This window comes from Crocodylus siamensis, chromosome 3 (genome assembly GCF_052110815.1).
Source record: "Crocodylus siamensis isolate JL-2025a chromosome 3, ASM5211081v1, whole genome shotgun sequence".
Lineage (NCBI taxonomy): Eukaryota > Metazoa > Chordata > Crocodylia > Crocodylidae > Crocodylus > Crocodylus siamensis.
The window spans coordinates 240659449-240673841 of NC_143397.1; the positions used below are offsets into that span (position 1 = coordinate 240659449).

A 14393-nucleotide genomic window follows, 5' to 3' on the forward strand; every position below is an offset into this window, starting at 1 on the left:
CCTTGCTGCAACTTTGAGCCTATTGCTCCTTGTTCTGTCATCTGCCACCACTGAGAACAGTCCAGCTCCATACTTTTTGGAACCCTCCTCAGGTAGTTGAAGGCAGCTATTAAATCTTCCCTCAGTCTTCTCTTCTGCAGACTAAATAAGCCCAGTTCCCTCAGCCTCTGTTCAGAAGTCATGTGTCCCAGCCCCCAAACCATTTTTGTTGCCCTCTGCTGGACTTTTTTCAACCTGTCTGTATCTTTTCAGTAGTGAGGGCCCCAAAACTAGATAGTACTCTAGGTAAGGCCTCACCAGTGCATAATAGAGGGGAAGAATTACTTCTCTCTATCTGCTGGCAACTCTCCTAATGTAGCCCAGTATGCCATTAGCTTTCTTGGCAGCAATGGCACACTGTTGTCTCATATTCAGCCTATTCACTGTAAACCCCAGGTGCTTTTCTGCAGAGCTGCTACTTAGCCAGTTGATCCCCTGTGTGTACTGGTGCATGGGATTGTTCTGTCCTGTGTGCAGGACTTTGCACTTGTCCTTATTGAACCTCATGAGATTTCTTTTGGTCCAGTCCTCCAATTTAACGAGGTTTCTCTGAATCCTAGCCCTACCCTACAGCTTATCCACTATTTTCTCCCAGCTTGGTGTTGTCCATGAAATTGCCTAGGGTGCACTCCATCCCAACTTCCAGGTCATTGAAAATATTGAACAGTATCAGCCCCAGGACTGACCCCTGAGACACTCCACTTAATACTGGCTGTCAACTAGACATTGAGCCATTGATTACTACCCTTTGAGCCTGACAATCCAGCCAGCTTACTTTCTTACTTCCTTAGCTTGGTTGTGAGAATGTTGTGGGAGACCATACGAAAAGCCTTGCTAAAGTCAAGTGGTCATATTTGTTGCTCTTGCTGCAACTGCAGAGCCAATCATCACGTCATAGATAGTCCCTGCCCTGTTCTTTCACCACAGTTGACTACTCACCTCCCCAGACTGTGCTGCCAGGTGCAGTAGTCTGGGAGCTGACCTTGCCTGTGAAGACTGAGGTGAAAAAGGCATTGAGGATGCCTTTTCTGCATCCTCTGTCACTAGATTGCCTTCCCCATTTTTCCTAATCCTCCTCCTGTTGCTGACATACCTGTAGACACCCTTCTTGTTACCCTTCATGTCCCTTGCTAGTTGCAAATCCAGTTGTGCTTTGACCGCCTTTATTTTCATCCTGCATGCCTGAGCAGTACTCTCACATTCCTCACTAGTTGCTTATCCAAGTTTCCACTTTTAAGCTTCCTTTTTGTGTTTTATCTTACTGAAGAATTCCCTACTAAGCCCAGGTGTTCTTCTGCCACACTTGCTAGTCTTCCTGCACGTCGGGATTGTTTGTTCCTGCACTGTCAGTAAAGTTTCTTTAAAGTACAGCCAGCTCTTCTGGACTCTTCTCCCCCTCAGACTGGCCTCCCAGGGGATCCTGCGCATCGTTCCCTGAATGAATTAAAGTTGTCTTTTTCTGAAATCCAGGGTCCATATTGTGCTGCTCTCCTTCCTTTCTTTCCCCAGAACTCAGTCATCTTGTGGTTGCTGTTGCCCAAGTTGCCATCCAGTATTACATTCCTCATCAGTTTTTTTTTCTGTTTGTGAACAGCAGGTCAAGGAGAGCATGGCCTCTAGTTGGCCACTCCAGCACTTGCACCAGGAAGTTGTCCCCAGCACTCTCCAAAAACTTCCTGGATTTCTTGTGCACTGTTGTATTGCCCTCGCAGCAGATGTCAGGGTCATTGAAGCCCTCCATGAGAACCGGGGCCTGCGATTGGGGAACCTTCCACCAGCTGTTTGAAAAAGCTTAATCCACCTCAGCCTTCTGGTCTCATGGTCTATAGCAGATCTCCACCATGACATCATCGTTGTTGCTCTCCCCTCTGACCCTGACCCAGAGACTTTCAACAAGCCTATCTCCAGTTTCATAGTGGAGCTCTGAGCAATCATATGGCTTTTACATAAAGCTCAACTCCTCCCCTGCCTGTCCTTCCTGAACAGTTTATACCCATCCTTGACAGTGCTCCAGTCATATGAGCTGTTCCACCAAATCTCTGTCATTCCCGTCGTATCGTAGTTCTTTGCCTTTGCAAGGACTTCCAATTCTTCCTGCTTGTATCCCAGGCTCCATGCATTTGTGTAGAGGCACCTGAGGTAACCAGCTGATTTGCCCTGCTTTCTGAGGAAGAATTAGAAAGTCTCTCCTGCTTGTGCTTCTTCCCAGTCACCCACTTCCCCACTTACCTCAGGGCTTTGGTCTCCACCCCCTGGCAAACCTAGTTTAAAGTCCTCCTCACTGAGTTAGCAAGCTTGTCTGCAGAGATGCTCTTCCCTGTCTTTGTCAGGTGGATCATGTCTCTTCCTAGCAGATCTTCCTGGAACAAAATTCTGTGGTCAAAGAAGCTGAAGTCCTGCTAGTGACACCATCTGTGCAGTCATGCATTAATCTGCAGGATGCATCTGCTCCTGCCTGGGCCCTTCCCTTTGACTGGAAGGGTTGAGGAAAATACCACCTGAGCCCGTGTCCCCTTCATTTGTGCACCCAGAGTCTTGTGCACTTTTGATCTGCTCAGGGTCTCCCCTGGCAGTATCATTGGTACGCACATGGATGAGCAGCATGGGGTAATAGCATATGAAAAGTAGCTTTGTGATTGTCCTTCCTGTCTATAAAACAAAACAAAACAAACACTTGTGAGAGTGGATTGTAGCTAAGAGAAACTGCTATTGCATATTATTTGGAAAGAATTCTTACTCTTTTTAAACCTCTAAAATAAAAGTTCTTTAGTGGTACTACTGACATGTAGTTGATGTCAGTAATTTCAGAATATCTTTTTTTCATTAACCTACCGTGACATTACGTGTGAATAAAGAAAATTGCATCTTGACTTGTTAAACCACTGAAGTGACCAGAAGAATTAGTAAGTCAAATAGCAAATGTTAATCATATTATGTAGCATTCATGCTGTGTATACTACAAACAGCTCTGACTAAATCTGCCGTAATGAAAAGAGAAGCAATTATTTGAGTACAGCTCGGGATGGTTGTCCCTATGCTAGTGATAGTTGGAAATTAATTAACAATGATAAATGTTTGTAGTTGGGCATATTAAAACTTAGAACTATAGTCCTTTTTTACCACAGTGTCATTTTTTTCATTTACAATAATGGGTGTTTAAAGCTTGTAGCTAACATAAATTTTTAATGTATGCATGTTCTTTTTGGTCTACCCGTTTGTTACATAAGCATTATTGAGCTCATTTTCTGTTTGTGCTTTAAAAAACTGTGGCAATAACTATACAATTGTTTTTCCCCTTTAACTTTTTCGATATTTAGGGACATGGAATGCATGGAATGGGGGAAACAATGCATGTACCTTTTCCATTTGATGAAGTAGAGCAACAAGGCGGTAACTATCTTTTAATACGAATTTTGCCACAGGTGTTTGCAGTAATCCTGTTGAAACCCACTTGCTAATACAAGAGCCAACAATGTTGCTCATTTGAACTTTTGAAGTGCAAGTCACATACGTCTCTTAAATGTTGCATTCAAAGGCTGTTTGCAAACTTCATCCCTATAAATGTCCCTCCAACTTCCAATGTGTTTGACTCCCTTTCCTTCCCTGTGTAACAGGTTCCTATACCAGGGGTGGCTGTGATGCCCCCAGTGACCATATGCTTCCTGCCCTGCTCTCTCTGAGGTCCTCTTCCTTTTTCTGCCACGCCTTACTATTCTTAATACATTTAGAAAGGGAGGCTGCCTGTGGGTCATAGCGAGCCTTGGTTTATTCCTGCCAGTGGCCCCTCCTGGTCTGCATGTGCTCGAGGGCACTCATCACCTTATAGGCTGGTCATGGCCTCTGACCTCCCCTACAGCTGTGCTCATGCCTCATACTTGTTACTGTACCGTTTTGTTCCTTGTAGAGGCTTCAGCTCTCCTGGCTTCAGCTTCCCTTTCTTTTGGCTGCAAGCCTTCATTCCTGGTCTGCAGATTCAGGTCCGTCTCTCTGTCTCAGCCCTGTCAGTCAACAGTGTCTCTGGGCTTGTGGCCCCAAAATTCACACTTCAAGGGCTGCTGTGCCTGTGGCCCCTGGTCTCTGCTCTTCTGGTCTGATCCTATCCCTCCCACTTTATGGGTCCCTGACCGTGGTTCTTGCCCCTGCTGGGCACTTGTTTTGCCCTTATCAGGCTGCAGGTCCCTGACTCCGGTTCACATCCTGCTCAGGCATTGGGCCCCAGGTCCTGTCTCTGCTTCTCTCACAATGTGAACCCCACCCCTGGCTGGACCCAAAGCAGTCGTGTCCCTTGGACATGACTGGGACCTCAACCTCCTCAGTAAACCAAAACACTAGCCACCAGTTAAAATTCAAACCAAACCATATTTCAGGGATATGTGTCATAGCTGGGTTGGTCTAAGAAATAAAGACAAACAGAACTCTTGGGCCAGAGGCATGAATGACTCGTGGCCACGGTGGTGGTAAGAGCAGCTCCCACAGACGCCACTAGTGCTGTCAGCAGCCAGGGCAGGGGATGAGCACTTGACCAAAGGCTGGCAACCACCTGCAGCCGCTGCCGGCCAGCAGGGATCGTGGACCACCTGCAGACGCCACCAGTAGTGTCAGCGGCGGGGTGGTGAGTGGCAACTGCCTGCAGGTGCTGCTGACAGTGTTGGCTGGACCTCTTTATAGGGAGTGCATTGCCACGCTCAGGAGATGCATGTGCACCTGCATGTACCCCCTACACATTGCCCCTGGCCAGAGGCATTACCTCTTATTAGACCAACTAAATAGTAGCAAAAAAAGTCTTTCTTTGCAGGTTTTTGGGTCCAGACCAAACCAAAACATAAGCACTCTGGCTCTAACAAAACTCCAAACTGTCTAGCAAGCTTCTGTCCTGACCTGGGTCCCATCCCTCTTGCAGGAAGCATCCAGTTACCTTACTGGTATTATCAGGGCATTCCAGGAGTCAGCAGAGCTTCCCACTGCAGCTTTCTATGAAGGGAACTCTTTACTCTATACAGTGCTAGGAGGGTCAGACTGTCTGCCTGGACTTGGGAACTGGTGTTACAAGTCTTCTAAGCCCAGACCCATCTGGTCATGTGACTGCAGGCATTCGCAGAAGTTTCCCCTCTATGCCTGATGACCTACCTGTTCTCCTGCTAGGACTTAGCTTATCTGTCTGCAGCCCACTGCTTCTTAGCTGCCTCCCTGCCTGCCCTTGGTGCATTTTACTGTTCTGCTTCCATTCCTTGGGTGAGTTCCTTTCCAAGGTTAGCTTGTACCTGTGACTTGCAGTCTGTTTGTGTGCTGGCAGCCAGTTCCTTAGCAGGTAGCTTATTTCCTAGCTGCCAGTCCTCCCTGATTTACCTTAGCCTGCTACACTTCTTTTAAAGTAAGAGGAGCCTTCTGGTTCCCTGGTACAGGATGGAATTAACTTTTAATATTTCCTAGCACTGTTTTTGGTACAGGTCTTTTCCAAATTACTCTTTATGCTTGGCACAAAGTTATAGAAACAATGTATAATTCTACTTTTGTGTAAAACCTCCTTCATTTCATCTTGTAAGTCTTGCCTTGCCATTATGATTCTTACAGAGCACCAGTGGTAGAAAATATTTTGGCATTTGGTAAGCTTAACCTGTGGGCATTCCTGCAGTATAGAAAACAAGTCAATGTAATGTTTTGACTCTGGATTTCTTTCTAAAAGCTATTGCTATCTCTTTACATCTCCTTTCTCTGTATTCAATGCTGGAGTAGTTTGGCTTTATTAAATCATAAACTAGTGAACTACTTTGAAAATCCACTTAATGGTTGATTGATTAGGATGCAAGTTTTTGAATACTGAAGGAGGGATCAAGGAAGGACTAATTAAGCTTCTGTAGCTCCAGGCTGAAATTTCTGTATGAGCCCTGAAATTTTATATCAGAATCTGTATTGATTGGTAGTTCACGAAATGCAAACCAAACTGAATCCCCTTATTTTTAGGTTCACCATGAGCTATTTTCCATATTCACCTCCTGTCCTCTTGGAATTTTAGTAGAAAATTTTGATTCTTGTGGAAAAAGCTTGAAGAAAGCCGCAAGGTCTTTCTCAACCCTCCTTGTCCTTTTATCATCCACAGCTGGATGTGAAAAGCCAATAGGTTCTTCATTATTAGACTCAAATCCTGCCAACCTTGAATTTCTCTCATGTACTTCACAATGTCTGTTGCACCTACCTCTTAATTCACTGAGGAAGATTGAGAATAGAGTTCAGTGAAAAGCATGGGTGTTGTTGAGACCCCTCATAGGAGCCTGCTGTCCTTTTTCTCTCCCACCTCAATAAGCGGAAGTATTTCTGTTAACCTCGTACTTGTTTTTCTCACTTGTGTGCTTTCCTCCTCCCTCTCTCCTCTTTTTTCATTGGAGAACAGATTTATCTTGGTTCCTGTACCACACAACAGTATGCTAACTCCTCCAGTGCAGATACAGGAAGAAGGAAAATTTACACGTGCCTAAATGAACCTCCAAATTAGAAATTTATCCATCATTACCTATAGGTAGACTGCAGTAGAGCCACATTTCTTATGATGGCAGAAGGCCAACTGGTGTACATACTTTTTTGTTTTCCAATAGAATTTTCTCGTGTGAACATGGGTGTTCACAAGGCTTTGAAGATATTGAGTGATAAAGTAGATTTGCAGCATTTCTGTGGCTACGTTACCATGCTGAACCCTTCTAGTCAACACGCAAACAGAAAGCTGAGTGATGCTTCTGATGGAAGAGGTAAATCATCCATGCAAACTACTAGTCTTTGCTTAAGACCTCATTTGAATTCCTGTAATCTTTTAAATAGAAAATGGTAAAAGCATATTGAATTTGAACATTCAAAGAAAGGATGAAATGCAAGCTTTTATTAAAGCATTAAAGGGTAGATGTGGTTGTATTTTGAAAACAAAAAAAATTATTCTCTTTAAATAGAATATTAAATTCCAGATTTTCTTTTTAATTCTCTTAAGCCCAAACCTAGTCCAAATAATGCCCTTGGACTGTTTGTTGTTTTTTTTTTTAACACGAGTTGATGTGGTGTACTGGTAATAAACATATAAAGTATCTCTGAAATGGAGTAAAATTGAATGATATTCTGAACATTAGGAAGCAATTAATGTTTGATGGAATCTCAAGAAATATCTTTATATTTAGGTGAGACTGACTTAGCATCAGGATCTGATGTAAATGGGAGCACAGAATCATTTGAAATGGTAATAGAGGAGAGCTCACTGGATTCTTCATCTAAGCAAAGCCCTGAAGGTAAAAAATAAAATCTTCCTGTATTTGTTTCATGGTAGAAAACTGGATTCTTACTGGACAGAAGCATCTAGTCTTTGTGCACACTGTACTAGTGTGCTTAGTGCTTCCACTGGGGCTGTGCTCTTTTTAAATGAACAGTACACCTTTAAAGACCATCTGCACATTGACACAGCACAATAGGATAATAAAACATTTTAATGCATTTCTCTTAAAGAATCTTTTAGCATTGGTAGGATTTCTTCTTCAAACGAATCCCTTTTCTTTGGTAAGATTTCTTCTTCAAACGAATCCCTTTTCTTTTTGGAAAGAATGGGTAGTGGAAACTGAACTGTTCAGAACAACAGCTGATTTTTGTTGTTGTTTTTTCTTTTTGTTTTTTTTTAATTTTGGGGAGATGGAAATCACCTCGGGTATTATTTCTGCCTTATTTCCCCATCTCCATTTGATTGTTCTTTACAGTAAGCTGTGGTATATCTCTTGTAGTACCCACAACAGAATTGGAATGGGTTCCCCTGGAATTGTGCTTTGGCATTCCGCTTTTTAGTTCAGAATTAAACCGGAAAGTCTGCCGAAAAATTGCCGCTCATGGACTGTGTAGAAAAGAAAGGTGAGATTCTGTTTTCCCACAGCTGTTGTATATGTAACCTTATCTGTGTTTTGGCAATACAAAACCTGAAATTTTGAAGTTGTAAATGTAGTATAAGAACAAAGATGAGCTGCTTGGCAGTTCTGATTAAGTGCATGATAGGCTTCAAGACCAGGATAAAAATTACTGGCTGTTAACGCACGCAGTTTAGTAACTGGTTTAGCTGTAGTTTGTATTGTCGTAGTAACAAAACTGAAATATTGCTAGAAAATATGGTATTCATTTTACTGGAGTGAACAAACCCTAAAGTCTAGAGCAGATAGGGTTGGAGTTCCGTTAGCAACTTGCCTTTTGATGCAGTGATAATAGTATTACACTAAGCTCTGTGTGATGGGTTTTTTGTTTTGCTTTTTGTTTTAGAGCTTTGCTTTGACAGGTGATGTTAGGATACTTTCAAGACGATGACCTCTGGTGCTTCGGCACTCTCAAAATGTAGCAAAATGCTGTGAGTCTATGTTTGAGTATATGTCCTTTTAATCTTACTTGCTATATTTATCCAGCTTTCACTTTGTTCATTTTGACAGCCTTCAGAAACTCTTACATTCCAGTAGAAAATTGTCTCTACAGGTCCTTAACTTTGTTCATTCATTCCAGGTAAGCGGAAGGAATCAAAATGTTTCTGGGTTTTTTTTCCCTTTTCCTGTGATCCTTTTTAAAGGCACTGTCAAATTAAAAAGTCAGTATTTTCTAAAGTGTTACCAGCAGAATATTTTTCTTGTCTGATCTCATTCAGTTTTGTTGCTGGATTTTATGTCTTAGTGTAAAATGGATTTTCCTGTTTGCGAGGGTCTTGAGAGAGAATATGGGAAGGAAAATGAGCTCAGAGAAGTCCTAAATATTTGTAGGTGGATTCTGGACAGAAGTCGTTTTAGGTACTACTGATTTGTATATTCTTAAATATTAATTAGATTTCAAGTTCTGGCTGGCTGGCTTAGAAATATTTTGATAATTTTAAGTAAAACTTTAACATGTACATTTAGCGGGCTGAGTGGCAGATGTAAAGCTATTAAATTCTGTTTTTTTAAAGTAAACACTGCAGTGACGGATAGATCTGTGGTCCCCATGGGGTAACCTCCATTATGCCTCAAATTCCATAGTTGCTGTGTGAACACTTCCTGAATCCTTTGGGGTCTTTGTGCGTATATGTATATCTACATATAAAAGTAACTAAACATGATTCCTACATGCTTGTCCACGCTGCTTGTTTCATTTACCGTATGTTTTTTGCATATCGTACATCCCCAAATAAAACTTACATTTTGGCTTTTGGATGGTAGAACGTAGAGAAAAAGACTTCCAGTGTTTATGGATGACTGATATACAGTGTCCAGGAAATGTAGCATCACTTTGGACCACAATATGGGTCAGATTTGTCTCCTGCAGTGCTATTCTTTCTGCTCTTTGTTTCCAGGACTTACTCTGTCATCCAAGGTAGCACCCCAGATCCTTGCAAAGGGGTCTGTTGCTACTTACTGTTACTACTTTATTTACAGGAACATATATAAATTGCTCCTTACAGTAAAATATTGTTTCCATATCACATGCCTTGAGCTATTACCAGCAGCTCACGTCTTGTTTTGGGCAAGAGATACAGTATTCAGCCAGTAGCCAGAGCTGTGAGAGTTAACACTGGACTCTGCTCCTTCTGTTTGTTGAGCAGACAGAAGTGGTAGCCGTCTTGGCAGCTGCATGACGTGTACAGTGTCTCCAGGTGTGTTGTTTTTCCAGCAGAGAAAATATCTTACCCCACTTAAAACATACCCCAATCTTGGAGTGCTGATTTTTTTTGGGGAAAAGGTGCATGTTCCATGAGAAAATACAGTAGTTCCACCTTTTTAAATAAGATTAGCAGTTGTTGGAGGGAGTAGTAATTTAACCAGATAAAGTTAAGCCTACTGCTTTCAAGAAGAAACCACCTCACCTTAAGAATATCATGGAAGCCATATATCTGACAACATGAAATCTGTTAGAGGTCCTCTCCCCTTAAATGTCTGTGTTCAGTTCTACCCTGACACCATGCAGATGAGAAATAGCCTCTCTTTTCTCATTTGAGACCCTTTTAATGACACGTTATTACGGACCTCTCCGAATCACCGTTGGTCAGAAATCATGAAATTGAGCAATCTCTGCAAAATCCAGGGTGGAGTGGTGGTGGGGGGTGCTTACTTAAAATAAAATTCTGGCTCCCCAGGGAGAGCCAACAATCCTCCTGGTCACACAGCCTGATAAGCCCTCAAAAATGGCAGCTGGCCTCATAACTTGCCCAATAAGCAGGTTGTCTGTCTCACTGAGTTGGGTAGACGCCTACTTATTGTACCACACCTATGGGGTCATACAGTTGCCATGTTTTGGCAAAAAATACTTTTGCATGTAATAGTTAAGATGCTGTTGTCATCTTTACCTAATGAGGCAACACCTGAAATTACTAAAGCAACTACTGCTCATACTTTTACCTTGAAACCAAATTCCTCTTTGAACATGGAACAGTAATTTAATTCAGTGAATTCAATTCAAGCCAGTCACTAGTAGAATCAATGCAAGTGATTTTTGAAGGTCTTTGGAAGCCATATCAGAAGATTGATATTGATGGGCTGACTTGATAGGCCAATGGAAAAAGGAAGACTCTTGATTTACTTGAATGTCTTCTTGGAGGCCTATTTGCATGTTATGGTTTCCTCTTGCTCTTAAGACCCTGTTCTAAACTTTTTTCTAGTAAGGGTTCATGATCAGAAAGGGTGAAATTTAGGACCAAGGTGAAGAATGGCAGTATAATAAATTCTGCAGAAAATTAAAATGAGCATTCAAAATCCAGTAAGAACAAGATCTCCATCACTCTACCTCATAACTGGAACTTGCTGCTTAACAGGTGCAGAAAGATCACATTTGTTTTATGCAACACACTTAATACCAAAAGGAAAAGGCTGTATTATAAGAGATGTAGGATGGGCCAAAGAAGAAAAATTGACTGCATTGTGCTTTAGAATTTTTTTTAATGTACTTAGCTACAGTTTGGTAGTAAAGAATGTGTTGATTCCTTTTGATAAAAGATTTGAGAAATGAAAAAGAATTGGAAATGATGCACGCAATTCTTGAAGCAGATCTTTGCATGTTTGAAGCTGAAGAACACTGCTTACGGAGGAATTCTAAGTATCCAAAATGTGGGTCAATAAGTGCATCCAACCTTGTGGTGCTGGTTGTATGACATAAGGCTATCATCAGTGCTTGAGGCACAAAGGGTGTGAGGATCCCAACCCTGAGAAGTAGATTGATCTATATTAACTGTTTAAATCTAAGTGCTCTGCATGATCGATTCTCTTCTAGAATAGACCTTTTTGGGGTGGATCACAGTGACTTTTACTGTAATGGGGTAAAGTTTGCTCATATTCTTGGTAGAAAGGAAGTTAGAGAAGTTTGGATCTGAGATTGGTTATCTTTTGTTGACTTTAGGTACAAGGTTATTTTTAACGCAGTAGGCAGCCTGGGAAACTTTTGTAGAAATTTTCAAGAGCAGGTTAGATGGAAACTTGTCTGAGATGATTTTGCCTTGAAATGGCTGGACTAGACGACCTCACAGTTTTTTTGGATTCTCCAGAAGGCTCCTTTGGACCTGAAAGGGCTTGTACATGTATTCACAGAAAGAAGTATGCAGAGGCATCAAGTGATGTTTGATGTTTTTGTTGGTGAATGTATTTATCTACAGAATGTGAAATTCCCTTGGGTTAAAGTAACTTGGAGAATCTCCAGGGTGCTGATCTCTGGTTTATGTAAGCCCAATGGAACTCCATTTGTTTGTAAACCGTATTCTTTGTTCCTATTTTACAGATGCCTTTTTTTTTTTTGTCCCCCCGTCTGTCTCTAGGAAGGTATTTCAACATTGGATCTGCTCTCTGATGTTAATTCAAGTTTGCTTTCACACCCTTCTGCTGATATGTGCGTTCCTCTTCCTGCCAAGAATTTAATCTTCAAAGAAGGTGCATTATCTGAATGGAATGGACGATTGCCTTCCTCAATTTTTATTTCAGGCATACCTAAAGAACAGATGAAATAGCTTGGATTCGCCATGCGTTGTTCACTTAATGCCTTTTCTTTATCAATTACAATTAATTTATAGTGCCAACCACTAAAAGGTATAAGGCTGCTGCAGCATAACCCATATTACAGTAGTGTTAGTGTGGTGTGTTGCAGTATTGGGAAAATGCTTCCACCGTGTAGAACTTATTACTCATTACTGCATATCCTGCTGCAACAGAGAGCTTTTTAGCTGTCAGCACTGTATTTTTATCTTGAGACAATCTTTCTTTTATAATTCTAAACACACCCTTTCTAGGCTTTCTGATTGTTAAATTTCTAAACTCTCACCACAAAAATACTGCAATAGTTGTTTTATATGTTCGTTACTCTGACATAAATCCGGTTTAGTTTTGTATTGTATTACTGAATACCTATTCTGTAAAAGGTAAGAGATTTGGCTCTTCCTCTGAAAGGCTTGGTGGTATTATATATTAAAAATCCAGTATCATGATGGTGTTATAGGGCATTAAGAATTATGCCTGTTGTTTGTAAATTATTTAAATTGATCTAATACTGAGGGTTTGGCAAAACAGTACAAGTAATTTTTGCTGTTTACTTTTTATGTAAAAATCTAATTCATCAAGGCTTGATGACTTGAGGCAGACTTTGTAAAGGTCAGTTTAATCTTTGGCATAATTTCATGGTGAAATTTGAATTGCACCAGGGATCAATTTGGTTACCTCCTGGCAAAATCCTTTACCTATATAATGATGTGTTTGCTGTGCCCATTGTTTACTAGAACATTTTTACAGGAAAGCAGGATCTTTGTTCCTTGAACATTTTGGCCTCCTTACCTGAAGTCGTTAAGGTGTATTTGTGACATTGTAACTACTTGGTTTGTGGCTTCAGTGCTTTCCACAGCAAATTTGAGTGGCACGTGGTGATGATGAGTAAACAGGAGGAGTAGACTAAAAGAACAGAGCTGTTGGGAATTGTGGGTATAGCCAGCAAGGGAGGAAAATGCAATGAGAGACCTGCAGGCAGATGTTTTTTTTCCCCCAAAACTGAACTGTCTGCTGCTTGTTTTGAAAAATGTTAGTGTTTTTAATTGAATTGATCCACTTAATCACTGTAAATGTATCAAAGTTTTCTTCCTAGAAAGGGGCAGGAATTTGTACAGCATCACTTTATTTTTTGTTTTTCTATGAGCTCTGTGAGATGGCTTCTGCCAAATTTCATTCAATTTAGTACACTAGGAAAACGAGATATATAAAATGATAAGGCTTCAAAGATTAGCATCTGAATTTTTCTGCTGACCTCTTTGTTCTTTATTGGGGCTATTTATTTAAATATTCTGTCTTTAAAATGAATTACAACCCTTGCAATATAGTAGTAACAGAGTCTAGGTCATATTGGCACAGATAATGCTAGAAACTATTCATGATAAAAGTTAATTTTGTATCCTGTTCTATGTGGGGATAAGAAAATATTTGTATATTTTTCAATAGGAGAAGATGCTTCGTGATATAAAACATTTATTTGAGTTAGAACTGTGAAAATGCCAGTTGTCTTTGGTTTCACATCCCATTAACATACATTCCTCTGAGTGTAAATATAGTGTCCATTGTCTGCTGAGAAACTGGACTTTGGGATGATCAGTGCTGCTCTCCTTATATTTGCCTTTTTTCCTTTTTTTTTTTTTTTTTTTTTTTTACCAGCAGCAGCTGAGCTTTTCTGTTTTGCCGATATTATAGAGCTTGGCATAATGTGTTGGTTACTCGCACAAGAAAAGGTTAACCTTGTATTGGAAGCGGATGAATCTTTTTGTTTTAAAAATCATACTGGTTGCCTTATTTTCTTCAAAGGAAATTTTCAAGAGGAAGAATAAATGCTGCATATTCCTACCAGATATTGGAGGAGGGAGAGAAATAGCATAGAATGCAGACAAGTTAATTCTGTCACGGAGAGTTTTAATTCTGATGACCAGCAGAGTGAAGATCTCCATTGGAGGTGGCGGCTTTTCGTTTCAGTACTGTAGGCATTATTTAAAATGCTGCAGTGAGCTTTAGAAGATTAATTAGCTACATATTTTGTATTAATTCTCTCCACTACATTGTATATAAAAAGATATGTACATGATGTTATAACTCTTACAAAAGTCAGTCATCTGGGAGTTCTAAAGTTTAATGCAAGGCTTTTTTTTTTTTTTCTTCAATGCTTTTTGTCCTTCACTGTTATTGGTTAAAGTTTTTATAAGTGAATGTGTAAAAAGAGAATCGGCTCCTTGGTCTTCAAAACTGTTGGCTACTGTTATCAGGCACTTTTGCAGCTTTTGAAAATCAAGTCTGACCATGAATTATCCTTATTAGGTGCCTAAACACAAATTTAGGAACCTAACTATACTTACAGGCGTGAAAAGTTTTACTGAATGG

General features: G+C 40.7%; 1 protein-coding gene across 3 annotated transcripts in view; it reads left to right on the forward strand.

Moving 5' to 3' along the window:
- The window catches only part of FAM91A1 (family with sequence similarity 91 member A1), a 52970-nt gene extending 39295 nt beyond the window's left edge, over window positions 1–13675 (forward strand). For 2 of the 3 annotated variants that reach the window (XM_090040607.1, XM_090040609.1), the window contains 6 exons: window positions 3357–3429; window positions 6630–6779; window positions 7197–7304; window positions 7764–7911; window positions 8475–8544; window positions 11810–13675. In XM_090040607.1, coding sequence (XP_089896733.1) covers window positions 3357–3429; window positions 6630–6779; window positions 7197–7304; window positions 7764–7911; window positions 8475–8544; window positions 11810–11998 — 738 coding nt within the window. In that variant the 3' untranslated portion in view covers window positions 11999–13675. The remainder of the gene's footprint in view (window positions 1–3356; window positions 3430–6629; window positions 6780–7196; window positions 7305–7763; window positions 7912–8474; window positions 8545–11809) is intronic. The other variant, XM_090040608.1, reaches the window with a different exon arrangement.
- The last annotated feature ends 718 nt before the right edge of the window (window positions 13676–14393 follow it).